The sequence below is a fragment of the Trichechus manatus genome, unplaced genomic scaffold (genome assembly GCF_000243295.1).
Source record: "Trichechus manatus latirostris isolate Lorelei unplaced genomic scaffold, TriManLat1.0 scaffold00015, whole genome shotgun sequence".
Lineage (NCBI taxonomy): Eukaryota > Metazoa > Chordata > Mammalia > Sirenia > Trichechidae > Trichechus > Trichechus manatus.
Window position 1 is genome coordinate 7,692,300 of NW_004443951.1, and position 27,906 is coordinate 7,720,205.

The following is a 27,906-nucleotide window of genomic DNA, read 5'->3' on the forward strand; positions in this document are numbered from 1 at the left end:
GTGAGAAATTCTCGTAGCAGGCTGGGAAGAGCCCTAAAACATAGGATATTTAATACTCAATTTTAAATTGTGTTTCTGTGGTTTAAAATCCCTCCCTTCACCAAATCTTAAGCATAATCTGTTGCACACATACTCTTTGTGTGAGTGGTTTTGGGAAAAATCAGGGGGAAAAAAGCTGAGTTTCCTGTAAGGATCAATGGGGAACAATGGGAAGAAAGCCAAATGAAGTGAGACACCGTGAGGTCAAAAGGCCCATGGAAACAGGCACTTGGAGGCAGCAGCAACCAGGAGGTATTCATAAAATCAGATGTATTTAGATCTCAAAGAAGTACGATTTTATTTGTACCTAATTAAAATTAGTGATTAGTATAAAATGATGAAAGGCAGCATTAAGGAGGATCTGATGATAGCGAGGGCAGCCGAGACAGGGAGACGGGAGGAAGAGATATTCTCACTTTGTGTCTTTGGCAATGGGATGGGGTTATGATCCCATTCTAGATATCTGACACTCAGCTTTTAAGCTCCAGCTGAATGAGGCTTCTTCTCCCCACCACCAGCCAACTCCCCACGTCACTACCCAGCCAGACACAGTGCAGCGTCTACTAGAACCTCAAAGAATTTATTAATTCAATCAACATTTATCAGACACTTGTTATTTTCTCCGTACAAAGTCATTTGGGATGTGATCTTTGGTCCCCGCCCCTGTGGAGCACTCAGTCTAGAAGGAGAGACAAACACTGTGGTGCAAAGTGAGCAGTGCTGTGACAGAAACGGGCACGGGGGTGTGGGAACAGGAGTGGGACCTTGAATAATCTTGGGAAGCAGGACACTCTTCTTGGAGGAGGGGCACCTAGGTATGGTGTTTCCGATTAGGTGTATGCTTGGCAGACAAAGGGAGAGGGGCAGAGGCCAGATGCAGTGGCTCCTACGTTGTCTGTGTGCCCCTCTGCAGGGTACCCCCTCACCAGCACTTACTCCTAACTACAGAGTAGCACGTCTTGATCTCTCTTTTCAACAAGTCATGTCTTGGCAACTGGTCTCTAAGTTCCTCAGGGGTGTGCAGACTGGGTGCATGTTTGTGTGTGAGAGTTGGAAGAGGCTGGATTTGAGCAGTGCCAAAGAGAGTCCCTTATCCAAGAGCTCCCTGCCAAAAATACCATCTGTCACCATGCTTAAATTCCACCCTGGGCCCCTCACTCCTTTGGGCCTGACAGGCACCATTGTGGAGCTGCAGTAGAAGTACACGGCTCTTCTGGATAGATTCATGCTATAAATAGATGACTAGGGATTGATTAATGCCTGAGAACTAAAATGATAGGGAACTAAAAGAGGAGAATGGGGAAGAGGATATGGGTAAGCAAAAATATACTTGGGTTTTTGCAATTTCTTGTGACTCTATTTTTTTGTATCCTCCACTTTTATAGCCTCAAGACTGCACGTACAATAAAAGCTACTGAATAAACTCAACAAGAGGGTGGAAACAGCGTTTTTGAGGTAGGATGTAAGGCAATGTAATGAAAAGAGCTGGAGTCAGGAGACCCAGTGTGAGTCCCTGCTGTGTGACCCTGAGCAAACCCACGCTCTCTCTGGGCCTCTATTTCTCCACTTGTCAAGGGTGGAGGTTGGATTAGATGCTCTTCAGGGGCTCTTGCAGTCTCAGCATCTGTGGTCTCCAGTTTGAAAAGCAAGGTGGGAGGAGAGTCTCTCTTGTCTCGCTTGCCGTCTGGGCTTGGGCTGTGTTTAATGTGTCTTTGCTGAAGCCAGGCCAAGCCAGGTTCTGGTGTCATGCAAAATAGCCCCAGAGGAAGACATTGATGGTCAGCAAGAGGACGGCATTGATGTTGCAGACACTTCTCCAGAGCGGCTCCTCCTCGATGCTGGTCAGCTTCTGCTCCAACGCAGCCTTCTCCGCCCGGCTCAGAGCCTGCTCCGGGGCCCCAGAGAGCCCACAGAACCAGCCCCAGAGCAGCTTCCCCCAGGACCTGTGTGGGGCTGGAGGGACAAAAGCCAGAGGGGAAGGGGACAGGAGGGGAGAGGCAGGAAGATTTGGGGAAAGGGATGTGGTGAGAGAGTAGTGGAGGGAGAGAGAAGGTGAGAAACCAAAGCCAAGAGATGGGATGTGGATGTTCAGGGAGAGGGAGAGGAGAACAACTGACATGGCCCTTTCTGCAAAGCACAGTCTGGATGCTGAGTTGGCCTCTAGACTGAGCTCTGACCGCAGGCATGGTCTGAGCTCCACCCCGGCCACAGCATCCAGCCATCTAACAGAAGCTTATCATTGTTGTGGGTGAGGATGGGGGTGGTGTGTTAACTAGTGAAGATGATACCAGTAAACCTGGGAGTTGATTCCCACTCAAGGTGACCCCATGTGTGTCAGAGTAGAACTCTGCTCCATACGGTTTTCAATGGTTGGTTTTTTGAAAGTAAATCACCAGGACTTTCTTCCGAGGAGCCTCTGGGTGGACTCAAACCACAACTTTTCAGGTAGCAGCCAAGCACATTAATGGTTTGTATTACCCAGGGATTCCAGGCCCCAAGTGGGACAGAGGGAGACAGCATCATCTCTGCCCAGGAAGGAGGAAGCATTTGAAACAAACAGACTGCTGTACCCACTGATGCAGAGGACATCGGGCTGAAAGCCAGCATACCCACGTTCCAGGCCCAGCTCTGCTGTCAGCTGACTGTTGAGACCGTATGTAAACCCCTCAACTTCTCTGAGCTGCAAGTGCTTCTCTCTCAAAAGGATCAGTGTCATATGCCCTGTTCTTCTCTGGCTTGTTTTGAGCAGAAATGAGAATGGAGATTTGACAGCGCTTTGGAAAGTTATGGTGCTGGAGCAGCGGGGAGAGGTTCTGGCGAATGAAATGTTTTCAGTGTGGGTGAACGAGGCTGCGCCAGTGTAGCACAGGATACTCCCTGGGGCAGAGAACGGCCTCGGTCTCAGGTTAAAAGGCAGTGCTTTGATTTAAAAAAAAAAAGTTTAAAAGAAGTAATAAAGAAAGGAAATATTTTTAAAGTGTCATTCTTGAAACAGCAGACAGCACATTAAAAATCAAGTTAATCTAAGGAAATTTCATTGAGGTTGAAGATAGCACATTGGGAATGCTTTATCTTAATGCTTTGGAACTTGGTACTTGGTAAGTTCAGTGAAACCTCAAGGTGTCAGAGAGGCAAGGACCCTAGATATCACTGAGTCGGCCTCCTTCGTTATAAAGAGGAGAAAAAGGACTCAGACAAGGAAAGGGACTTGCTTGAGGCCACATAGGCAATTAGCCTCAGAGCTGCACTAAGAACAATGATAAGAATTCAGCATCGTGTTTGGGCTAGATTTTATTTTACAAGTTAGTCCAGGCATCCTTCTCTTTTACTTCTCCAGACAACCCTCTGAGGCAGATGAGGCTCAGGATTTCATGTGTGAAGCCAGAGAGCTTAAGTCACTCAAGTAGTTATTAATGAGAATATCTCAATAAATCCATGTGTTGTCATTTGACTAAAACCTGGGATGTATGTACTTCTTATGGATATACTCTATTGTCATTTAACTTTTTAACACTTTTGTTTTTGGGACACAGAAATAAACCACCTGTTTTGTTTTTTGACCCTTGCTTTTTTGTCCTAATACGAACCTTGTTTGTTTTAGGACAAAACAAATAGGTCTATTTCTGCCTATGGGCCTTTTGAGAGAATGTTTATGGATTGGTTTGTGTCCCCAAAAAAGATAGATTGAAGTCCTAACTTGTGGTCTGTTTGCTTGAAATGCGTCCTACCCGTGAATGTGACCTTATTTAGAAATAGGGTCTTTGCAGAAGTAATCAGTTAACATGAGGTCACATTGGAGTAGAAAGGGCCCTCATCCAATGTGAGTGGTATCCTTATAAAATGAGGAGAAGGGACACAGAGACAGAGAGGAAGGCACCCTTGTGAAGACGGACACAGAGATTGTAGTTATGTCTCCATAAGCCAAGGAGTACCTGGGGCTACCAGAAGGAGACAGGGGAGATTTTCCTCTAGAGCTTTGGAAAGAGCCCAACCACACTGACACCCTGAATTCAGACTTCTGGTCTCTAGAACTGTGAGAAGATCCATTTCTATTGTTTTAAACCATCCAGTTTGTGATACGTTGTTACAGCAGCCTTAGGAAAGTAATACAGAGGAAGATGTTCTTCCCTGTTACTGAATTTCCCTTCCGCAGAAAGTAGCTTTTTACATACAACAGCACTGGTGTCTCTCTGACCTTTAACTCCTTCTGGGAGGGGTTGATGGGGGGAATGGTGGTGTCTTAGTTACCTAGTGTTGCCTTAACAACAACAACAAAATACCACCAATGGGTCACTTTAAAGAACAGACATTTATTTTCTCACAGTTCAGGAGGCTAGAAGTCTGAATTCAGGGTGGTGTCTCTAGAGGAAGGTCAGTCTTTGTCTCTTTCAGCTTCTGTTAGCCGCCATGTTTCTAGATGTTCCTGGGCTTGTAGGTGCACCTGTCTCTCCCCGTGTGTCTCTGGGTCTATTCTGCTCTTCTTATAAATACCTCTCAGAAGAGACTAGGTTTAGGACCCATCCCACTCATTAACATAACAAAAGACAACCCCTATTTCCAAGCAGGGTCATATTTACAGGCACAGGGGTTAGGATTTCAACACATATGTTAGTCCATAACTGAGGGGTGTCTTCTCTCACTGGACTTCCTGGTTCTCAGCTGGCTCCTTTGTCTCTTTTGGGAGCAAGCTGTATACAGAGAGGGAGCAGGAATTCCTCTCTGCTTCTCCAGGGGCAGGCCTTGCCCCTTGCGATGGAGAGCAAGTGAAGGAGGGTAAGTTTCTCTAATCCTGGGGTTCAGTTGTGGAAAGTAGAGCTGGCTCCTTCTTCTTTCCCTTTGGGAGTTACCTTCTTAACCTCTTCCCCTTCCTCTTCCCTTCTTGTCTTAGTAGCTGCCTCACCTACAAACAGCTTGTGTTCTGGAATTGCTTTCTTCCATGCCATATGTTTTTTAGGGATCAGAGCCCTGTCTTTGCGATGATGAGGGGAGAAGGAGTTTTGAGACCCCAGCGTTTGGTGTATAGACCACAAACCTTGAGAAAGAGGCAAGGAACAACATCTTGCAAAGCAAAATACACCTGAACTAGTTGGGGTACCTGATGAGACCCGGGAGGATGACTTTGAGCTTTGGTGGCACTTTCTGAAGTAAGCCTATGTGGGTTTTGACCTGGAAAGTTTGTGAAGTATCACATTCCACGTTATAGGTAGCTTTTTACAGTGGACCATTGGCTTTTAACAGCTGCAGCTTGAGCAAGAACCTTTGAGCCTTAGACCATGTGATATTTGGGCCTCGATGGGACTCTGGAGCTTAAGATGTCATTAACTCTAAACAAATGGCTGTTTCTCTAGACTCAGGGTCTTAAGCAAAGGTGAAGGGTCTCAAGAAACGTAGGGGCTTCTCAGACCTCAGGGAAGGCATAGGGCCCCTAGAACTTCAGCAGAAGTGTGGGAACTGAGTGGTTTGGCTCTGCTAGCATACGGATCTAGCAAGCAAATTGATCTCAGGAAAGGGGTGGGCCTATGCAGGCCCAGGCAACCTCAGGGTACAGATGGCAATTTGACATTGAACTATGCCTAGCAAACGGTCAGCAGATGCCACAGAAGCTGAGCAATTACCTGTAGCTGAGGAAAAATTTCATTTAACCAAGAGAGGCATTCTTTTCACAGCCCTTGGAAGAATATATGTAGCTTTTAAAATGCAAACCAGGTAAGATCCACATGTGTATCAGAGCACTCCTACAACAGTTCTGGCTTTCAATGGCTAGTGCCAGCCTGGATATGCAAATTAGAGCAGCCACCCCAAATTCCAGTCCAGGCCAAGGAAGGTACAGTGGGGAAGGTAGACTTAAATTCCTCTAGCCAGTCCACAAGCTCAGGAGTATGTCCCATCGCTATCCTTGGACTCAAGTTGGCTGTAAATTGGTTAATTTCACACAAAGGACACACCTGCTTTAGGAAGTGAGTTCCTTAGACCTAATTCCAGGGCAAGAGGCAATGGAAGCAGTGGGCCACGGAAGTGGAAATGCCTGATCACAGAGTAAGTAGACACTATGGTGCTACATGGGGCTCACAGTTCAGTGACAGGCGGCAGATGCATGGGGGTCAAAACCCAAACCCTTTGCCATCGAGTCGATTTAGACTCATATCAACCCTAGAGGACGGAGTAGAGCTGCCCCATAGGGATTCCAAAGCTGTAATCTTTACAGAAGCAGACTGCCACATCTTTCTCCCATGGAGCGGCTGGTGGGTTTGAACCACCAACCTCTCGGTTAGCAGCCAAACACTTTAATCATTGGGCTACCAGGGATCAAGGGAAGTATAAATTAAAATGTCATCAATGTGGAAAAGAACGACACTTTAGATGAGGCTGGTGGCTGGGGATTTCTCCACTGTAAGTCTCTAAACTTTCATAAAGCAGCAGTGTTTCAGTTGTCACTCTCCAAGGAAGTGACAGCATGCAGACGTAGATTCCTGTTTTCCCTAGATATAGTGAATGCGTCATGCCAAAATTAACCCCTTGCTTAGAGATGTGTCCCATTGAGTTTAAATCCCCAGGTCATGGATTCTGGGACTGGATGTAAACTAACTGGCATCCCAGTAAGCTGAAACCAAGACAACTTTCTCCAAATTCTCCTTCCCTCAGCTATCACTGGATCTCTGTAGTACGAGACGAGTGCTTTGATAACATTTTAACTTGCTGGGATTATTAAATGCTCAGAACACTGGTAGTGTAATGGTTCAGAGCTATGGTTGCTAACCAAAAGGTGGGCAGTTCGAATCCACCAGCTGCACCTTGGAAACCCTAGGAAGCAGTTCTACTCTGGCCTATAGGGTCGCTATGAGTCAGAATCTATTTGACAGCAAGGGGTTTGGTTTTGGTTTTGGCACACCAGAGGCTGGGTATAGAGCAAAGACACTTTCTGAGACCCTGAGGGGACTACGCCTGATCCAAAGGGAGAGAACAGCTGCCAAAGAACCCCAGTTCCATCCAGGCACTGACACCCTCTCTCATTGAGGCAGGAAATAAATTTAGGGTTTAAATGTCATTGAATTTTTAACTCACTAGTGTGAAAGAAATTGATTTTAAACTTTAACCTACAAACTCATTTAATTTTTTTGGACTTTAATTTTTCTTCAGGAATTTCATAACTTGGGAGATTTCTATAATGTTATTATTATATACCATTAGACTATCTTATGGTTGTTATTTAATCTCCCTGCAGAAAGATTATAGCTACAGTATGTCTAAAATAGTTATATTATGTCTAATAATAACTTTTAACCTTAGTATGTGTGGCCTTGGAGTAAATTCAATTAATGTACAATTCTGACCCATTGAAGAGCTTCCAAGAGGCAAAATCTGTATGGGCCATCAGCAGCTCAAGGAGGGTAACCTCAGGAGTGGTGGTTGTTTTGCAGGAAACTCACGAAGACAGACAGAACTATATGTTCCCTGAGGGACATACCTTTGTATTACTATAGGCAGAATTGTTAAGCCTGACAGTAAATAAATAAAAAATAAATAACGTAAAGAAAATTGGGGGGATGGGCAGTGAGGGGGGGCTGTTTTTTCAGGCCCGATGTTCCTTCTGTCCGTCAGTGTAACATCGTTTGCTCTTTCTGCCCTTCTACTCATTCAGCCTGGGGGAGGTAAAGGGACTTCCCTGTTGGCAGACTTGAGAAAGTTAAATGGGGCATACTAGGCTTTCAGGTCCTCCCTCCTTCCTGGCATTGCAAAGCTCACAGGGGGGCAGACCCTCTGCCCTTGTTTAATTCTGCTGGTGACTGCATGGTACCTCTGTCTCATGCTGGAGTTTGGTATTAGGAAGTACACTCCCCCATGGATAGAAAACAAATCTTTTCACCTACACTTTGTAATTAATGAAGGCAATACGTTGACTCTCATCTGCCTCACTCATTTGTCTTATTTCTCAACTAGTTCAGTAGCCTTGCGGGAAGGGGGCCCAGTACATGGTCTGTCCCCATTTCTCCCCGTGACGCTCACTGCCCCTCGACACGCCCTCGCCCTACCTCCAGGCTGCTCCTGGTCCTGGCTGGAGTTCGCCAACACTCCACCTCCTTCAGGGTCCTCCCTGGATGGCCTCTGTGACATCTCTGGGCTGCTCTCACGGGCCTCCTTCTCCAGCTCAGGGTGGGGGCAGTGTCGCGTCCACCACGTCAGGCGAGCCAGCTGGAGTGAAAGAAAACACTGTCTTGAGTCAGTTGCCTTTGGAGAGAAGCCCTGTGGAAAAAGAGGGCCTCATTCATGGGAGGCCATCAGAGCAACAAGGAACAGAGGGCTGGCAGTCAGGAGGTCTGCGTACTAGTCCTGATTGCTCCTTTTTTCTAAAATTAGCCTCCCTGAGCACCCACTCTACACAGGGCTTGTGCTGGGTGCTGGCATACAGATGTAAGTCAGACACAGCCTGACATCATGGAGATCACAGACTAACAAAGGAGAAGCAAGGCTGGACAGAGAGGCAGATGCCCGATAATAAAGGGCTTCGAAGGTCAGGCTGAGGAGCTGATACTTCTATTGTTTTTTTAAAACTTACAGGCCATTGAGAATCACTGCAGACTTTAGACAAAAAAAAAAAAAAAAAAAGGACTATTTCAACTCAATGGCAACAAATTTGTTTTTATAAGCTCTAGGATTTAGAAAGATCTCTCAGAGTGAATTAAACGGATGTTGCAAAATGAGACAGGAAATAATGAGGGCCTGAGGAAGTGGATAGGAGGGAGCAGTCCTGAGGAATGTTAAACCCAAACCAAACGCATTGCTGTTGAGTCAATTCCGAATCATAGTGACCCTATGGGACAGAGTGGAACTGCCTCATAGTGTTTCCAAGGCTATAATCTTTACAGAAGAAGACTGCCAGATCTTTCTCCCTCAGAGCACCTGGGGGATTTGAACTGCTGACCTTTTGGTTAGCAGCTGAGTGCTTAACCACTGCACAACCAGGGCTTCTGTTAAGAAATGTTAAGGAGGTAAAATTTACAGGACATGGTGACTGAATGAGCTAGGTGAGGGAGATGGAAGAAGCTAACACCACTCTCAGGTGTCTGCCTTGGACAATAGGATGATGCAACAGTGCTATTCATAGGGACAGAGGAAGGACTAGGTTTTGGTGCTGATGGGAGTCAGACAGAGAGAAAGAGTGGGAGTGTGCATGTGAGCATGCATGTATGTGCATATGTGCCTGCACACACACACAGAAAAATACGATGATGAGCTTGGAGAGTTTGTAAAACTTCTAAGTATAGACATCCAAGTGAGGAGAAACAAATCTTGTGTCTCCTGGATGGCCTGGTGGCTTTCTCTCTTCTCCCTTTTTGGTGGCTAGCAGAGAAGAAACCAGAAAACAGCAAGTTCTCTGGCTGCTATCAGTGGTATTGGATTCAACCACTGTCTCCTCTTCCAACAGGGTTATTTTCCTGGACAAGCAGCTCCTCTTGTTACATATTTGAACCAGGTGTCTCCCCTGCCCTGCTCCCAACTTCCTACAAATATTACAGCAGCCCCTCTCCTGGGCACTTTCCACTGGACCCATCTGTGCCTGACCCAGGCACGACTCTCTATGGGAACACGAGAGCTCAAGCTGCATCTTTGCTTATAAGTATTTCTCAATAAACCTTACTTTATATTTACACGGTGTGTCACTATGTCTCTTTATGTCACCAGGAGGCATTTAGATTTGATGTTTGCATATTGGGAGAGGGATCTCAGCTGGAGATAGAGAACTCAGTATCATCCTTTTATACACAGGGTTGTTGAATTCATGGGAGTGGATAAGATAGCCCAGAGACAGTGTCAGGTGAGAAGAGTTACAGGCCATAGATGGATTCCTAAGGACCAATGATATTTAAGAGGCAGGAAGAAAAGTCCCTGAAGAAGGCAGAAGAGTGATCAGAAGGATAGGAAAAAAAAATTTGTGAAATAGATCATGGAAGTGAAGAGATGAGAGGTCTTTAGGAAGCAGAAAGTTATCAGTAATGTCTCCCTTGGAAAAACTCATTGCTATTGAGTAGATTCCTACTCATAGCGACCCTACAGGACAAAGTAGAGCTGCCCCATAGGACTTCCAAGGAGCGGCTGGTGAATTAGAACTGTTAACCTTTTGATTAGCAGCCAAACGCTTAACCACTGGGCCACTTAAGATAAAGATAGAGAGGTAACCACTGATTTTAGCAACAGGAAGTTGTTGGTGACCTTGATGAGAACAGTTTCAGTGGAATGGTGGGGACAAGAGCCAGGCGTCAGTGAGCTGAGAAGTCAACAAGAGGTGGGAAGCAGAGGTGGTGACTGCAGACCATTCTTTCCAAGTTTGCTATTGAAGGGAGAAGAGGGGGTAGCAGTAGCTAGAGATGAGCTCAGGATCCAGGAAGGGATTTTAAATTAGGAAAGACTTCAACATGGGGAGTGAAGAAGCAGACAATGGAGGAGAAGTGGGAGATTCCACAATCAGAAGAGATCACTTATGGAGTGTGCCCCTGGAGAAGCCAGCCTCTTTTGACACATCTGTGAATTGGGGATAACATTTGCCATGCTTGTTTGTAGCAGTGAATGAAACCAAGTGTATGAAGTCATTTTACAAACTCTAAGGCACCATCCTGGTAAGGTGTATAATTAATGATTTCCACCCAGTGTTCCAAGGACCAACTTTTGTCATGGGCTCTAATTAAAAAAGGTTTCAAAAGTCTGGGCATCAGTATTCAAGGACTGGTGACTTAGTCAGGAGGGAGAGGCGAGGATTTTGGATTGAGCTCTTAATCTGGTGGACTTCCTGTCTCTTCTCTCATATACTTGCTTTTTGACCATTCAACAAATCCCTACTCATTCCTCAAGGTCCAACACAAGATGACCTTTTTGGTAAAATGTCCCATCTCCACCCCCAGGTGAGGACTTCATCTGTGTCTATGCTTGTCTCTCCCTGTGAGCGTGGTTATGCACTTTCCTCTTTGTGTAGAAATCGTCTGTGTCTGTTTCCCCCTGTGGACAGTCAATGGCAGGGACCATTCATCTTTGCAACTTCTGCATAGTACATAGTAGGTGCTCACTGAGTAATTTTGAATGGAATGAATCGCCTTTCACTTGGGAATTAATAACACAGTGAGCCCTCCCTCCCCCATCCCAGGACATTTGTATGGCAACAGGGGAGACCATATCACGATGGCATAAAACTCAATGGTGAAATTGCAGGCACTAGGGTTGGGGAGGGATTTCTTTGGGGCCTCATTGTGGGCAATCCACTTGCCTTTTCCTCAGGGATGGGAGTTGTACAGAAGCTGACAGTGATGATGACGATGGCAGTGAGCCCACAGAGGAGGAGGGCGAAGTAGAGGTAGTGGAAGTCCTTGAGCACAGCCGGCCTCTGGTCCACCTCCCCACAGGCTGGGGCTGGGTAGGAGAACTCCAGGATCATGCGCAGAAGCCCCACTCCCAGGCCAAACATGAGGCCCCAGAAGGCTCCCTATGAAGAGAGGCAAGGTGAGAACCAGGGGGAGACCCTAGGAAGCAAAAGCCACTCTATCCCCAAATATCCCTCCCACTGGCTGAGTACAGTGTTTGGTGAGTCTGTCCTAGTGAGTTCTCCATAAGGACTGAGGCTTTGTGCTGACTCAAAGGCAGGCAGTGTGGTATATTGAAAAGGCAGGGGCTCCAGAGTCAGACAGAGTAGGATTTGAACGCTGCCTCCATTTGGTGATAACTCTGAATCAGTTGCTCAGCCTCACTGACTTGGAGTTACCCATGAGCTAGATGGTAATTATAAGACAAATTAATAAGCACTTAGTAATAAATGCTTAATATTCAACTAGAATTGAATAAAATTTTATAATAAACAAAGAACACCAGAATCCCCCTTCCTAACTTTCAGTTTTTATAAGTCAGAAATTAGAACAGAGATCTCCCTTTTGTTTCTTCTGGGTGTTTTTTCCCGCCATTTGCCTGCCTGCTTTCATCTACCTACCTACCTACCTACCTACCTACCTATCTATCAAAGCTCTGGTACCTCCCTCATCTATCTTCTCTATAGCTTCTTTTGGTCTTACCCTATACCTGTTCCCAGTATGTAAGACTCAGGGGACTTATATTTTCAAAAATGAGATGCTGATCCAGATTCCAAAAACTCTGGAATGAGCAGCAACATCCAGAATTCAACTGGGTCCTACTGTGCACCATGGTTATCAGCAAGATTGTTATTGTTGTTAGGTATGTTGAGGCGATTTTCTGCTAAGAGTGATCCCCATGTGACAGAGTAGAACTGCCCCATACGGTTTCCTAGGCTGTAATCTTTTTTTTTTTTCCTGTGCTTTAAGTGAAAGTTTACAATTAAAGTTATTTTCTCATACAAAAATTTATACACACATTGTTATGTGATCCTAGTTGCTCTCACTATACAGTGACAGCACACTCCTCCTTTCCACCCTGGATTTCCTGTGTCCATTCAACCAGCTTCTGTCCCTTTTTGCCTTCTCTTCTCATCTCTGACAGGAGCTGCCTACTTAGCCTCATGTATCTACTTGAGTGAAGAAGCATTCTCTTCACGAGTATCATTTTATGTCCCATAGTCCAGTCTAATCTTTGTCTGAAGAGTTGGCTTCAGAAATGGTTTCATTTCTGGGCTAACAGAGTCTGAGGGCCATGTCTTCCAGGGCCCCTCCAGTCTCAGTCAGACCATTAAGTCTAGTCTTTTTACTAGAATTTGATTTCCGCACCCTCCTTTTCTCCTGCTTCGTCAGGAACTCTCTGCTGTATTCCCGGTCAGGGCAGTCATTGGTGGTGGCTGGGCACCATCTATTTCTTCTGGTCTCAGGCTGATGGAGTCTCTGGTTTACGTGGTCCTTTCTATCTCTTGGGCTAATGCTTTCCTTGTGTCTTTGGTGTTCTTCATTCTCTTTTGCTCCAGGTGGGTTGGGACAAATTGATGCATTTTAGATGGTCACTTGCTAGCTTTTGAGACCCCAGACACCACTCACCAAAGTGGGGTGCAGAACATTTTCTTAATAAACTTTGTTATACCAGTTAACCTAGATGTCCCCTGAAACCATGGTTCCCCAAACCCCCACCCCTGCTATTCTGTCCCTCGAAGTGTTTGGTTGTATTCAGAAACTTCTTAGCTTTTGGTTTAGTCCAGTTGTGCTGACTTCCCCTGTAGTGTGTGTTCTCCTTCCCTTCATCTAAGATAATTCTTGTCTACTATCTAGTTAGTGAATACCCATCTCCCTCCCTCCCCACCCTCGTAACCATCAAAGAATGTTTTCTTCTGTGTTTAAACCTTTTCTTGAGTTCTTATAATAGTGGTCTCATACAATATTTGTCCTTTTGTGACTGACTAAATTCACTCAATCCTAGGCTGTAATCTTTACAGAAGCAGATTGCCAGGTCTTTCTCCTGTGGAACCACTGGGTGGGTTTGAACTGACAACCTTTTGGTTAAAAGCTGAGCATTTAACCATTGTGATTGTGCCACCAGGGCTCCTATCAGCAAGATTTAAAAAAAAAAAAGAGAAAAACCCATTGCCATCGAGTCCATTCCGACTCATAGTGACTCTATAAGACAGAGTAGAACTGCCCCATAGGGTTTCCAAGGGGCTGCTGGTGGATTTGAACTGCCAACCTTTTGGTTAGCACCTGAACGTTTTAACCACCATGCCACCAGGGCTCCTCAACAACATGAGACCTCTGCAAATAGTAGACACCAGTAGACACCATGCTTAGGTATGCTGTGAGAGAGGAGTCTCTGTGATCTCCTTTGTGATGACCTTGAGCTCTCACATTACTCTTGTGGAGTCTTGTCCACAGAGTCCATTTACTCCTCAATATGTTGATGTTAGGCGCCATCGAGTCTGTTCCAACTCATAGTGACCCTACGTACAACAGAATAAAACATTGCCTGGTCCTGCACCATCCTCACAAATCATCACTGTGCTTGAGCTCATTGTTGCAGCCACTGTGTCAATGCATCTCTTTGAGGGTCTTCCTCTTTTTCGCTGACCCTCTACTTTACCAAGTGTGATGTCCTTCTCCAGGGAGTGGTCCTTCCTGGTAACATGTCCAAAGTACATGAGATGAAGTCTCATCATCCCTGCTTCTACAGAGCATTCTGGTTGTACTTCTTCCAAGACAGATTTGTTCATTCTTCTGGCAGTCCATAGTGTATTAAATATTCTTCACCAACACCACAATTCAAAGACATCAATTCTTCTCTGGTCTTCCTTATTTACTGTCCAGCTTTCACATGCATATGAGGAGACTGAAAATACCATGGCTTGGGTCAGGCGCAGCTTAGTCCTTAAGGTGACATCTTTGCTTTTTAACACTTTAAAGAGGTCTTTTGCAGCAGATGGGCCCAGTGCAAACGACTTTTGATTTCTTGACTGCTGCTTCCAAGGGTGTTGATTGTGGACCCGAGTAAGATGAAATCCTTGACAACTTCAACTTGTTTGTTGTACTGTGATGGCTTGTGTGTTGCTGCTGTGATGCTGGAAACTATACCACTGGTATTTCAAATACCAACAGGATCACCCATGGTGGACAGGTTTCAGTGGAACTTCCAGACTAAGCCAGTCTAGGAAGAAGACCCTGGCGATTTACCTCCAAAAAAAAAAAATTGGTTAATGGAAACCTTATGGATAGGAGCAGAACAGCAGATTTAGGCCTATCTTTTCTAGTCTACTTGAGTAGTAGCCAAGGTTATAGTTCTGGTGCCTCTAGCTTCCTCCCAGGCTTCTTGCTGGGCTGCAGTAAAGTTACCTGATGTGTGTGCAGGCTCCCTGTGTTGCATACTCTGTCTTCATTGTTGCTGTCATTGCTTTTGTTTTACTTAGATGTAGACCCTTATAGTGTTAGAGATGGAACGGATCCTAGAGGTCTTCCACTTTGTTTTGGGTCTTCAAACACACTATTCCTCATATCTGGAATATCTCCCCCCCACCTCATTAATCCTTCAAGTCTCAGCTCAGATGTCACTGCATTCAGGAAGGCTTCCCTGACCCTTCCCAGGTATCCCATAGGTTAGGTGCTCCTGCTATTTTTTCTCATAGCAGCCATTATACTTTATTATTATTGCTTATTTAATATCTTTCTTCCCTACCAGCCACTGATGCCAGGTCTATGTTAACCTTGTAAACCATTGTATCCCCAGAGCCTCCAAAATAGGATTGAGCTATGTTTGTTGAGCGAATAAATCATCTATTCCCGGTGCTAAGTTTGGGGAGATGGAAGCTTAGAGGAGGAAGTTAGTTTGCCTAAGGTCACACAGACCAAGTTATTGACAAATCAGGTCCCCTAGCCCTCTGCTGTACTGGGAGAGATGGATGTGATGCTGTACTCACAGGTTCTGTGACCCTCTTGCAGAAGATGGCCAGTAGGAAGAGGGCGGTGATGGGTGGGGCCAGGTAGCTGGTGACAGACTGGATGTAGTCAAAGAGCTGCCCACTGTTAGAGCTTTGGATGATGGGGATCCAGAGGATGCTGACGACGACCAGGAACACCACAAATACTCTACCAGGAAGGGCACAAGGCTCTGTGAGGAGCAGTTAGGTTGGCATGGCATGGGATGGGTGAAGGTGACACACAGAGCACCAGGAGGGATGGGGAGGGAAAATGCACAGTCACTGAATCAGAGACTCTTAGGAGGTCGGAATCCCAAGTGCTATGACTTCAGAAGTTTAGACAGTCAAAATCCCAGAATATCAGAGTCCAAAAACCCAGAACTCCAAGACCTCAGCATTTTTGAACTGGAATCTCTCGAGATCACGCAATCCACCTGTTCTTCAGGGGATGTTATGGATTGACTTGTGTCCCCACAAAATGTGTGTCAACTTGGCTAGGCCATGATTCCTGGTATTGTGTGGTTGTCCACCATTTTGTGATCTGATGTAATTTTACTATGTGTTGTAAATTCTATCTCTATGATGTTAATAAGTCAGGATTAGAAACAGTTATGTTAATGAGGCAGGACTTGATCTACAAGATTAGGTTGTATCTTGAGTCAATCTCTTTTGAGATATAAAACAGACAATTCAGCAGAGAGGAAAGGGACCGCCTACCACTAAGAAAGTAGAGCAGGGAGCAGAGTGTGTCCTTTGGACACAGAGTTCCTAAGCTAAGAAGCTCCTAGACCAGGGGAAAATTGACGACAAGGACCTTCCCCCAGAACTGACAGAGAGAAAGTCTTCCCCTGGATCTGGCACCCTTGTAGCCTCCTAAACTGTGAGAGAATAAATTTATCTTTGTTAAAGCCATCCACTTGTCCTATTTTTGATATGGCAGCACTAGACAACTAAGACAGTGGAGGAGTCCATACCTTCTACCTCCCCCTCAGTAAACAGCCTTCTGATCATTTCTTGGAAATGTCTTTCCTCCTCATTAGTGTCCAAACCCTGACCAGGACAACCCCCTTCTCTAGGATGGCTCCAGCCTCCAGGTTCTTCTCCTTCCTCTGGGCTCCTCTAGCTCTGAACCTTTATCCCTTGCTTTGGCATTGGGATCAGGGCAGGAAATCCACCTTCCCCAACTCCTGACTCCTATTCAACTGATCCTGGCTCATGCCTAAGTTCCCAAAGCTCTCTCTCTCTGTGTTTTTGCAGGTGTGTGAACAAGATGAACAAAAACTCTTCTTGGCTGTGTTGGGCACAAAAATGCATGTGGACAGTAGATGGCGCCCAAACCCCAGTGATGGGTGAAAGAAACGGCTGCAAAACAGAGATAAAAGGACACTTCTTTACACCTGTTGTCTCCTCTCCTCCTCTTCCCTCTGCTGGGCTCCATTGAGAGCAGCAGCTACCCAAGCGGCCTCCCTGCTGCTCATCGCTCCCTCTTTGTACAACCATTGCCGTATTTATGCCCTGCTACGGTCAGCCCCTGTGGATGTGGCTGGGAACGCACAGACGAGCAGCCAGAAGGAATTCATTGGGCAGACGTGGGTAGAAGGCATCCTGGTGGAAGGAAGAGTAAGTGCAAAGACAGGGAGATGTAAAAGAACAAGATAGCTGAACTCAATTACGCACCTAGCAAGGGGGAGGAGGGAGAACAGCACTTTAGTCCAGAAATCTTGGTTATAGAGCCTTCAATCATGGGGTAAAGATTTCAGAAAGGGCCTCTTAACCCTATGTTAGTTACAAACCCCCCAGCCTATGGGGAAAAAGAAGAATTAACCACCAAGTTATATTTTCAAAAGCATAACACTGATAACCACAAGATAAAGCTAAAATTCTTTAGCTTGGTGTTCAAGGCTTTGCATCATTTGGAGACAACCTCCTATGACTATCTCCATCAATGCGGGTACCTCACTGTATTACTTGTGAACACCCTGAGGGCAGGGCCACACGACTTATCCTTGTCCCTGGAATAAGAATACAATGCAGGGAGGATGCTCAGGGTGAGTCTGATGCGTTACGTTAATAACACTTCTGTTATCCTGGCTGACTGCTTGAGTTGTCTGAAAGACCTTGGAAATGAGCTGCTTGCTAACCTCCTTCCCACTTCATTTCTTAAGTGCTTTCTCATTCTCATTCATTCACCCCCATGACCAGTCCCAAGAGGAAGTTAAACAGGCAGGGAAGGGCCTTTTCTCCCCGTTTTTCTGGAGGAATAAGGGTGGTCAAGAGTTGGGGAAAGACTTACCTGAGGTCACATGGAAAAGTGGCTCCCTGACTGCCAGCCCAGGAACCAGACAAGCCACATCCCCTCCAGGGAAACCCAGGGCAGGCAGGAGATGGGAAAAAGGAAAGGAGAGAGGGGAGCTCTGCCTACAGGGAGAGGGGTCATTCTACAAGGATGGGCCAGCGCACCTGCCCACCACCATCAGCTCCTGCTCTGTGGCCTTCCTGCGGAAGCGCTGCCAGATGTCAATGGCAAACAGGGTGCTGCTACTGTTGAAGATGGAGGTGAGTGAGCTCATGAGGGCAGCCATGATCACGGCGATCATCAGGCCCCGCAGACCTGGGGAGAGACAAGTTATGTGTGAACTGCTGGCCCATTAAGGCCATTCTTCCGGGGCCCATGGAGGCTGCAGCATCAAGCAGAGTTAGGAGTTTGGTGGTGGAGGTAGGATGGGGAAGATGGGATGGGGATGAGGTTCCCATCCGGGACAGATTAAGGAATCCAGGAGATCCACGAATTAGGGGCAAGAGGCCTGGGTCTGGCCAAGCTCTGCCTCTGTCTTTAGGGCCTTGGGTGAGTCATCTACTTTCCCTGAGCCTTGGTTTCCTCATCTATACCATTAAGGTGTGTGAGACTGGGTGGTCTTCAAGGTTCTCTGCAGCTCTGACATCTCAGTCTGGTCTCAAGTTGTAGATGCTCTGGGTTTGGGTCCTTGGGCAAGGGGCAATTGGTAATAATTTGAGTGTTTTGAACCTTCTCCATTGACACTGTGGTACAGGACAAAGCCCTGGCCTGGGAGGTAGGAGCCTTGAGTTTGTTTCCTGGCTCTGCAATAACTATCTTAATGATCTTGGGCTGGTTTCTTTCTGGGCCTATTTTTTCACCTGTCATAAGAGAGGGTAGGGCCTACTGATCTCTGTAGGCCCCATGTCCCTAATGACAAGGCTTCTAGAAATTTGACCATTCACTCACTCCTGGGGAGATAAGTTCCAGTCCTGTCCCAGCTCAGTCCTCTTCCCCTCCAGATTTGTGTATTTAACTACTTCCTGGATGTCTCCCCGACTCATAAGAGCCTTGGACTCAAGATGTCCCAAACTGAGGCCATGATTTTCCTCTGGGGCCTTCAGCTTCCCTCTTTGGTCAATAATATCTTTCTAGTCTCCCATACCAGACACCTCAAAGTTATCTTAGACCCCTTCCTCTTCTCTCCTCTCCCCACCACCATCAATCATTCCCTCTGTGACTCTCCATTACCCTCAGAGTAAAGGCTGCACTGCTGAAGGAGGCTTGGCCATGACATCCTCTGAACGGGAGGTTGTCTTTAGTCCCTCTTCTTCAGAAATCAAAATGGAGGTACTTCAGGTGCCTCCTTAGGGCTGCCTTAGCCCCCAATGTGTCACCACATTGGTTACATGGTATTGTACCTTCGTGAGTCTGTGGGCCCTGGAGACAGCACAAGTCCTGAGAGCAGAGCCTGCCTTTTATCTCTGCATCTCCAGGACTAGGACACAGAGAAGGGACCTTACAGATGCTCATGAACAGCAGTGGTGGTGGTGGTGTATATGTGTTTGTGTGTGTTGCCACAATGTGGAGGTGAATATTTTTCTTCCCTCTTCCTGTCCATTCTTAGTGCCCTGGGCAGTGGGGATTAGAGGAGGCTGGGAGTTGGGAGTGCCGGCTGGGGTGGGGGAGATGGGGACTCACCAGTGGGCATGAGAGCCATGACCAGCTTGGGGTAGGCGATGTTGGAGCATCCCACTCGGGCCCCACAGATCCTCTGGCAGATGTCAGGGTCCACGCAGCCTACCTCATCTGCAGAAAAAGTGATGGTGGTTAGAACTGTGTGATCTGGGGCCTGGCTTGCACCTTCCCTGGTTGGCCCAATATTTGCTTTCTGACACTATAGGAAGGTGTTCATTGGTGACTCTGGTGGGACAAGTATCTAGGGGATTGGGGGCAGATGGGTGTGTGGGTATTATGACTTAGCTGTGTCTGATAAGTTTCTTGCCTGTGCTGCTATCCTGACAAGGCTGACATGCTCCTTTGGGCTTTAGTCTTATGCCTTTATAAAAGGCAAATATCCTTGTAAGTTGACAAGAATGCCTTAATTGGTCTTTCGTTTATAAGAAAGGAAGCTGGATTTTAAAATAGCATTCAGCTACAAATTTCTTCTACTAAAATACTTAAACATTTGGCCTGCAAAGCCTAACATACTTACAATCTGTTCTTAACTGAAAAAGTTTGCTGACTTCCACTCTAGTCCAGCATTGCCCAGGAGCCTCTTCTCTGGAAGCCCCTTGAAAGCCACATCCCAGTACCCAAAGTGGGAGACGAGCCCTTACCTGGGTACAGGGCCCGGCTGATCATGCCAGGCATGACAATGAAGAACATGGGGAGGATCTTCAGGTAGCCCCCCAGCACAGAGCCTCCCTTGGCATGGGACAGACTCTTGGCAGAGAGAGACCTTTGCACGATGACCTGAAACAGCAGCAGCAGAGGCCAGTCACTTGGGCCAGGGAAGGCTCAACTCAGACACAGGTGAGCCCTGACACAGGTCACAGACTGTGCCCCTCCACCACTCCTAAAGTTAGTCCCCATCTTTTATTCTTCTGGGTGCCTTGTTTTCCTGCAGGTAACCACCCACTTTGTGGTAGGCTAAGCCAAGCCTGGGGGCATTACCTGATCTGTGCACCAGCACCAGGTGGCCAGCACCGTAAGCCCGAAAATGAGGCCTGGCCATGGGATGTCCCCACTCACAGGGTCCCGGAGCAGGTGGAAGGCTTCGGGCTGTGGGAAGTGACAGGTGGTGTTGGGGACTGTGACATTAGGGATAGCCTGCCTGTATAGCTGCTCCAGGCCTGGGTACCAGCCCACCTTCTGAAACCCTGTGAGGAGAGACCACAGTGAGTGAAACAGCCTCGAGACCCAGCTGAGACTGTCACTCAACCCACCCAGCCCCCAGTCCCATGCAAGGACCCCGGGGCTTGGAACTGGTGTAGGACATGGGGAAGGGAAGGGAGATAGGGCTTAGACCTGAGATCTCTGGTTTGGTGTAGAGGGAGTCCTGCTCTTAAGGAACACTAGCCTGGAGGGGGACATGACTCTATGCTCTGGGAAGTTCCAGTCAAGCCATGGTGGTGACAGCCAAAGAGAAGTTAGAGAGGTGGAGGTGTATTAGGCATCTTCCTTACCCAGGAACATGAGGACCAGGGCTCCTCCCACCATGATCACCGTCTGCAGAGCATCTGTGTAGATCACTGCTGTGAGGCCACCTGGGGACCCAAAGACAAGGTTTGTCAGTCAACACCAATAGGGGGCTTCTCTCTGGGCACCTGCCCTGTGTTTGGCCACACTGGGGAGACCAGAGAAGACACATAGCCCTCTTAGGAGGTAGACTCTGGACACCTGCGGTCCCAGCACCCATTGCCTGACCCCTCTTGCCCCACCCTGGCAGGATGGAGGGCTGGTCACAGTTAAAGGTACTCAGGTCTTACACTTTCTATCCCTGCAGGTCTGTGGCTCTTTATATATATTATCTCAAGTCCATTTCATTGCCTGTGCCATTAGCAGTACTAGGAGTGATCTCTCCTTTCTCCTCCCAACACCCATCTAAATATGCCCATCTTTCAGGGCCGACTTTAACCATCAGTATGTCTGCCCCAAGCCTGTCTCCCAGTGCACCCAGCCCTGTGTGAGGAGTGCTGGAGGAGACAGGAGAAGGCGAGCTATGGCTTTCCCTGGAGCACCTCACAGTTACTCTAGTCCAGTTACTAGTCCCCTCATCTCCATCGTACTCCATGTTGCAGTTGGTCCTTTTCAGTGTCTCTTAGTGCCTCTCCTTCCCTGACTCTCTGCCTCTGTTTCTTCTTATTTCTGACCTTTCGTTCTTCCTTTGTCTCTGTGACACTATGCCTTTCAGTCTTTTCCTCTTATTCTACACTTCTATCTCTATTTCTCTTTCTCTGTTTCTTCTGTTTTTCATCTTCTCTCTCAGGATCAATTTTCTCTGTCTCTCTGCTCCTGTCTCTGTACTTCTTTCTCCTTCAGTCTGTCTCTCTGTGTCTCTGAAAGTTAGTAAGCTTCCCTCTCTAACTCTCCCTGGCTCTCCATCTGTATTTCTCAGTGCCTGCACCTTCATGTGACCCTCCCTTGGCTCTACCTGCAATGGTGTAGACAGCCGTCACCACCAGCAGGATCACTGTGGAAAGATAAAGGTTCCAGCCCAAGGCCATCTGGATGAAGAGTGCTCCAGAGAAGATGTCAGTCTGCAGAGAACCAGAAGCCAGGAGTCATGGTCACTCAAGGACCTTGATGTGGCCACCATGGGTATGCCATCTACTTGCTCAGCTCGCCCAGTGCCCTCAGCCCTTACCACACAATGAAAGTGAGCTTCAAGAGCCATGCTAAGGAGTATGGGCTTGATCTTGCAGACACAGAAGAACCATAGAGACTTTAAGCTGATGCATACTGCATAAAGATCCAAAATTGAGAATAATTTTATAAGGTAGCACTGATAAGATAGACTATGGGCTATGAAAGGTGGTGAAGGAATGTAATGAAAGACTGAGCAAATGAAAGGGAAAACTGAGATTGGGGAAGAGGCCATTTGGGAGGAGACAGTAGGAACCCAGAGGGTCCCTAAGTGCTCCCCAACAGAGTTGTGGACCCCCACTCAGCTGCCAGATGGGCCCACAACTGACCTAATGAGGCAGGAGTCCTGGTATAGATAACCACAGGTTCTAGCTAATCCATATGTTTGGATTTATTAGAGGACTTCGGGGCACATCCTCAGTCTAAACTGACTTAGGGTTGTTCTCAAGCATTGGTGGAACAAGAGGCTTTAAAGTGTTTTACAACCTTAGAGCTGGTAAGTGAATAACTCAGTTACATTGAGTGTTAGATGATACCATTCCATGATTGTTTATGAACCCATTACAGGGTCTGCAACATGATAGAGTGGAAGGAGACCTAAATGGCTTAGGAGACCTGAACTTTAGTTCCAGTCCCAGAGCTAGCACTCTGTGTGAACTTGGGGCAATCATTTGACCTCTGTAGGTTCCCCCCCACCCCCGCCCCAGTTTAGGTCAAAAAAGAAGAAGAAAGACCCTTCTAACCCTAACATTCTAGGCAATTAATACGTGATTACTGAATGAAGAATCAATTAAAAGATAAAGATAAATTAATGAAGAATGAACTATAGATTGTGAATTCTTAGGAGGTAGGGTTTATCATTCACTCAGCAAATGTTTAGCAACCATATCTGATTCCTCTGCTTCTGAGGTGAAGTGTATCTTGGATACATGTGGATGCATACCTGTATGAAGGAGTAAAATCATCCATCCATCCATCCATCTTTCCATCCATCCTTCCATTCATCCTTTCTTCCATCCAATCTGTGACTATCAGTTCCCTCTCAGTGACCAGTCCATGGTAGTGCCCTCAGCATTTTCCTAATTAGCATTTTCAGAGAAACGTCACGGCCACACTGCAGTAGGTACCCACCGATATCTTGGTGAAGATGTAGAGGATGAGAGACAGGACAGACATGTACACCTGGATCCTCTGTCCCCCAAATCGCTTCTTCAGGTACTGCGGCATTGTGACCACACCAGCTGCGATGTATACAGGGACGAAAATCCAGCCAAGGGCCAGGAGCAGCCAGGTTGCCTGGGAGAATGGGGAAAAGAAGGTATCCAAGTCCTAAATGCAGATGGAGGGGCAGTTCCCTCTCAGAGACAGCGCTGTGCTGTGGGAGAGCCCTGAGCAGGGAGATAAGGTACACGAGACCTGATTTCAATCTTCCTGTTAGTAATTGTGTGACCACTGACAAGTCCCTCTCCCTTCTCCAGACCTTGGCTTCCTCATCTGCAAAATGGATTCTTAATTCGCCATTCAGCCTCTCAAGCATCTCTGAGTTTCCTCCCAGTGTTAAGGCCAAGGATGAGGGTGGGTGGGGTAGGCTCAGATCCCCTTATCCCCAATCAGCCTCCAGGCCAGCTTCTTACGTTCCACTCGAAGCCACCCACAGCAAGGCCTCCAGCAGCCCCCGTCCCAGCCAGGCCAATAAACAAGCCGCTGCCCACATTGCTGGACATCAGAGAAGCTCCAATCTGCAAGGCACAAATGCAGTGAAGGGTCAGTGGTCAGGAGAATATAAATCAAGCTGGAATCAGGACCAAGGGCTTCAGGAGCTGGGAAGGAGGCAGAGAGAGCAGGATCTGGACTTAGGAAATCTGAGGTCAGAGTGGGGAGACGAAAGAGGAGCAATGAGGAGGAGTGAAGGAACTGGTATTTATTGGGTACCTGTTATGTGTCAGGCACTGTGCTGGGCACTTTATATGCAGTCATGCATTGAAGCAGCGAGGCACCTCCTCTCCTACCCAACCCAGAGTTCCCAGCTCATGACTCGAGGAAACATGAGATATTTGGAAAGGGGAGTGGAAAGGGATGGGTGGCCAATTAGGGAAGGGTGCAAAGATATCGGACTGTCATGCAGACAGACACACAGACATACAAGTTCTGATTCTGGCCCCAGACTGAACCCTGATCTCAGGTGCAGGAGACACAGCTCACAGCCCCTGTATATCTGAGAATTGGCACCAGCATCCTCTCTTTCGCATAGGTGCACATCTCCACACCTTCGCGCTGTCTTTTGGGCACAGCCCGGAACCCTGGGAGAGTCAGCCAGAGCACTCGCCTTATGCTCAGGTTTTCCCTCTGCCCTCTGTGAGATACAGAGTTCTGCTCTCTACATTCATCCAGGGCCCCTTGCCATTCCCCCAATGGACCAGAGTTGATGTGCTCTGTCCTGCTTCTTTTCCCTCCCAATGACTCAGTTCTAGGGTTGTAATTTTGGGTGGGTGCCTGCTGAGCAAAATGTCTTCCAAGGGTTTGTGTTTTTTCTTTTGACAAGGGCGTGTCTGGCAGTACCAGCCCTATGAACTGCTTGCATCCCTGGGGATTCCATCATGCTGAACAGCATGAGAGTTCCTTGCTCCCACTCTTCCTGTCCCAGATGCCTGAACTTTCCAGAAAGCTCTGCAGGCCTCCTGGGTTTCCTCTACTCTTTAGTGAATCTATAACCAGTGGGCAGAAAAGGCAGTGAGAACCAAGAAAGGGATGGAAAGAAATGGGAGATTGTTGTTGCTCTGTGTGTGTATACATGTGTCACATATATGAGTTTGTATGACAGCTTCTGCTCATTGAGGGCTGATAGTTCCCCTACTTGTTTCCCAGGTGAGGCTTACCTCACCCCAGCACATATCAGGAAGGATAGGTTAGTTTTGAAGACCAAGAGAAACATGTGAGGTAGCAGATGGGAGAAAGTGGGATTCACAAAGATCTTGTGGATCAATTCCTTAAGGTTGTTGGGGATTTTACCTCTATAGTTCCCTTCACTTAACTGTTCTTCAAATTTAAGCTTATGTGTCACCCTCCAAGAAAATCTTTCCTAGCCCATCTTCCCACAGGCCCCACTGTCTGGGACTCGGGGGCTTCCTCCAAGCTCTCACAAGGCCCTGTGCTTCCCTCTAGCTCAACACTGATGATGTTGCTTATGAGTCAGCTGTGAGCTTTCCTAGGACAGGGACATTCTAGATTCATCTCTGTAGGCCCAGTGCCCAATATAGGGCCTACACTTAGGAGGTGCCCAACCAATGCTTGTTCAAGGTGTGCATTGACAAGACCACTCAGGCTGCAGGGTGGATTTGGGCTGGAAAGAAGAAATCCAGAGTCAGGAATCCAGTAGAGAGGCTGTTGTGTTGGTCTAGGCAAGAGATGAGGACTGTAGATTGTGGGGATGGAGGAGAACAGAGATGGGAGTCTCCACACTGAAAGCAGGGAGGAAGGTCAACTCACTGGCCACCAGCTCATGGACCTCCCTGCCAGGAAATAGCCTCCAATGGTCCCTCGGCTTGCACGAATGGACGACTGGAAAGGAAAGGATGAGAGATGAGGATTTCTCATGCTTTTCCCCAACATTTGTCCTCAACCCAGATCCCCTACCCCTCAGTGGAGGCAACATGGGTCCATAGTGAGTGAAATGTGGAGCCAAATAGAGCTGGCCAAGAATGTAGGTTTCACCATTTTAAAGCTGTGCACCTTTGAGAGAGTCACTTTCCATCTCTGAGCTTTAGCTCTCATCTTCCAGGGCTGGTGTGAAGAACAAAGGAGCTAAAGGGTACAGAACGACTTCATACACGACAAAGTGCTGTGCAAGGGTATGAGATTATTATGCTTGTACACTCTTGTCCTCTTATCTTTCCTTTCTTCCAAAACCTGCTTTTGGGAGATGATTTGACATCTCATTCTCAAGCATATAGTGGCTTACAGGGAGACTGCCCTCTCCTCTGCTCTCCCCTCTCTCCTCCTCTGAGAGGACTCCTACACCTGGAGGCAGGGGGACAGAGTGGGCTATAGTCCTGACTGTGGATCTTTGGGTACCAGGAGGAGTGGGAGGCTCTGTTTTGGGGCTTCTGTTGCCCTGGCCTGAGGCCAGACCACATCACTTATCCCCACTCAGGACCCGGAGTGCACCCCTGTCCTACTTCAGCAGGTGGTCAGTTATGGGCCTATTTGAGGAACTGATCTGAAGAGAACTGAACGAAAGGAGAGTGGGGATTGAAAGGAGCTTCTCTGGGGCACAGGGGCAATGGGGAAGGAAAGACAAACACAAAGCAGTTATTAAGATGCTGAAGCCGACAGGTCTCTGATTGGGTCTGGAGACAAGAGTATTACTTGAAGCAGAGGAAGGAAAAGGGGAAATTTATCAAGAAGCTTCTTTTCCCTAAGGGAAGATGGTCACTGTTGTTGTGAGGTGCTGTCGAGTCAATTCTGACTCATAGTGACCTCAAGTACAACGGAATGAAACGCTGCCTAGGGGGGTTGCCAAGACTTTAGTTATGAGTGGGTGAGAAGTCTGGGTAGGACCTGGTGCTCACTCAGCTTTTACTCAAACTTCTGGTGTTGCCTCTGATTCTCTGGGAGGCCGGAAGAGCAGAAAGGATGCTATTTTATACATGAGGGAGTCGAGGCCCAAAGAGGGAGCACAGCTTGTCCAAAGTCACAGATGGGCTGGTATTTTTCACAGCCTGCTGCCTCCAAGGAGACAGTCACCATCTGTGTCCATTTCTTTCTCACACCACCCTTAGGAGGCAGGGATTACTCACCCCACTCTACACATGAGGAAATTGAGGCCCAGAGAGGATTCCTGAGTTTGCCACAGCCTCATAAGTGACCAGCTGGGATTTAAGTCACAGTCTGCCTCACAGCAGAGTCTAAAGGTGCTGGAATTTCTCCTGAATGCTATGGTTATGATAGCAGCCATTTATTGCCTACCAACCGTGTGCCGGGCACCAAGCCAGGTGCATAGATGCATTATGTCAGCAAATGGTCACAACGGTTCCACAACATAGTCCCTATCATTTTCATTGTTCAGATGAGAGAACACTGAGGCTCAGAGAGGTTTAGTATATTCCCAAGGTCATGCAGCTGCAAACTGCCTGCCCCTTTCCCACTGCACCAAGGCTGGTGTGGACAATGGAGACAGAAGGACCTTGGGGTTTGCCTGGCTCCTTTCCTTATGAACACAGTAGCCCCAATTCTTTTAGAAAGCATAGCTCCTAGGCAAGAAACTAACAAGTGGAGGATTGGGCTAGGGCAAGGAGTCAAGTGTTGGCAGGGATGGGAATCTTGGGATGGGGAAGAGGGCTCAGGGCCAGCCAGGGATGTCTGGGGGTCAAAGAGCGAAGTTGCATAGAGCCAGGGAGTCAGTAGACTGGAGCATCAGGCCTGGCCCTGCCTCTGGCTTGCTGTGTGACATTGGGAAAGTTATTCCCCCTCTCTGGGCCTCAGTCTTTCCGTCTATAAAAGGAGGAAGTTGGAGGGGATGATTCCTGAAGGCCCTTCCATCTCAGATCCCCTGTGGTTCTGTGATCTGCCTTCCTGTTCGGCTGACCCCTGCTCCCAGCTCCACTATCGAGCCAGGGATGACAATTTGCTTCTGCCCTCCCAACCCCCCACCAGGCCCCAAACTCCATGCTTACTCACCCAGATGCCCACAATGATGACGAAGACAAAGTAGATAACCACGACTGTGATGTCATAGATGTGCAGGCTGACCCCAGAGTCTGGTGCTGAGCGTGGCACTCTCTCAGCCCTGTCCCTGTGCCCCAAAGCTCCAGGCCCCATTGCTGCCAGCCCCATGCTCATCTGTTAATATCAGTCACCACCAGGCTGGACTTTGAGGTGCTCCTGGATTCAT

The 27,906-nt window shown here is 47.5% G+C and overlaps 1 protein-coding gene across 1 annotated transcript; it reads right to left on the reverse strand.

Annotated features, from left to right (window-relative positions):
• Positions 1-1,726: 1,726 nt before the first annotated feature.
• On the reverse strand, positions 1,727-27,906 carry SLC5A9 (solute carrier family 5 member 9). The gene is made up of 14 exons (XM_004371767.1): positions 27,693-27,906; positions 25,503-25,574; positions 23,651-23,755; positions 23,148-23,312; positions 21,805-21,910; positions 20,837-20,917; positions 20,325-20,530; positions 19,988-20,123; positions 19,350-19,457; positions 17,834-17,984; positions 15,374-15,542; positions 11,294-11,509; positions 8,070-8,229; positions 1,727-1,992 (listed from the first exon to the last, which is right to left on the reverse strand). The coding sequence occupies exons 1-14, from the start codon at positions 27,852-27,854 to the stop codon at positions 1,784-1,786; spliced, it is 2,046 nt and encodes a 681-aa protein (XP_004371824.1). The 5' UTR covers positions 27,855-27,906; the 3' UTR covers positions 1,727-1,783.

Bases quoted from the DNA above. Each gene is read 5' to 3' on its own strand.
- SLC5A9 (XM_004371767.1), bottom strand. From the start codon at position 27,854: ATGAGCATGGGGCTGGCAGCAATGGGGCCTGGAGCTTTGGGGCACAGG. The intron at 23,756-25,502 runs GTGAGTTGACCT...TGTGCCTTGCAG, and splicing joins GGTCCATGAGCTGGTGGCCA to ATTGGAGCTTCTCTGATGTC. The intron at 19,458-19,987 runs GTAAGGGCTCGT...CTTTTTCTGCAG, and splicing joins CAGCCGGGCCCTGTACCCAG to ATGAGGTAGGCTGCGTGGAC.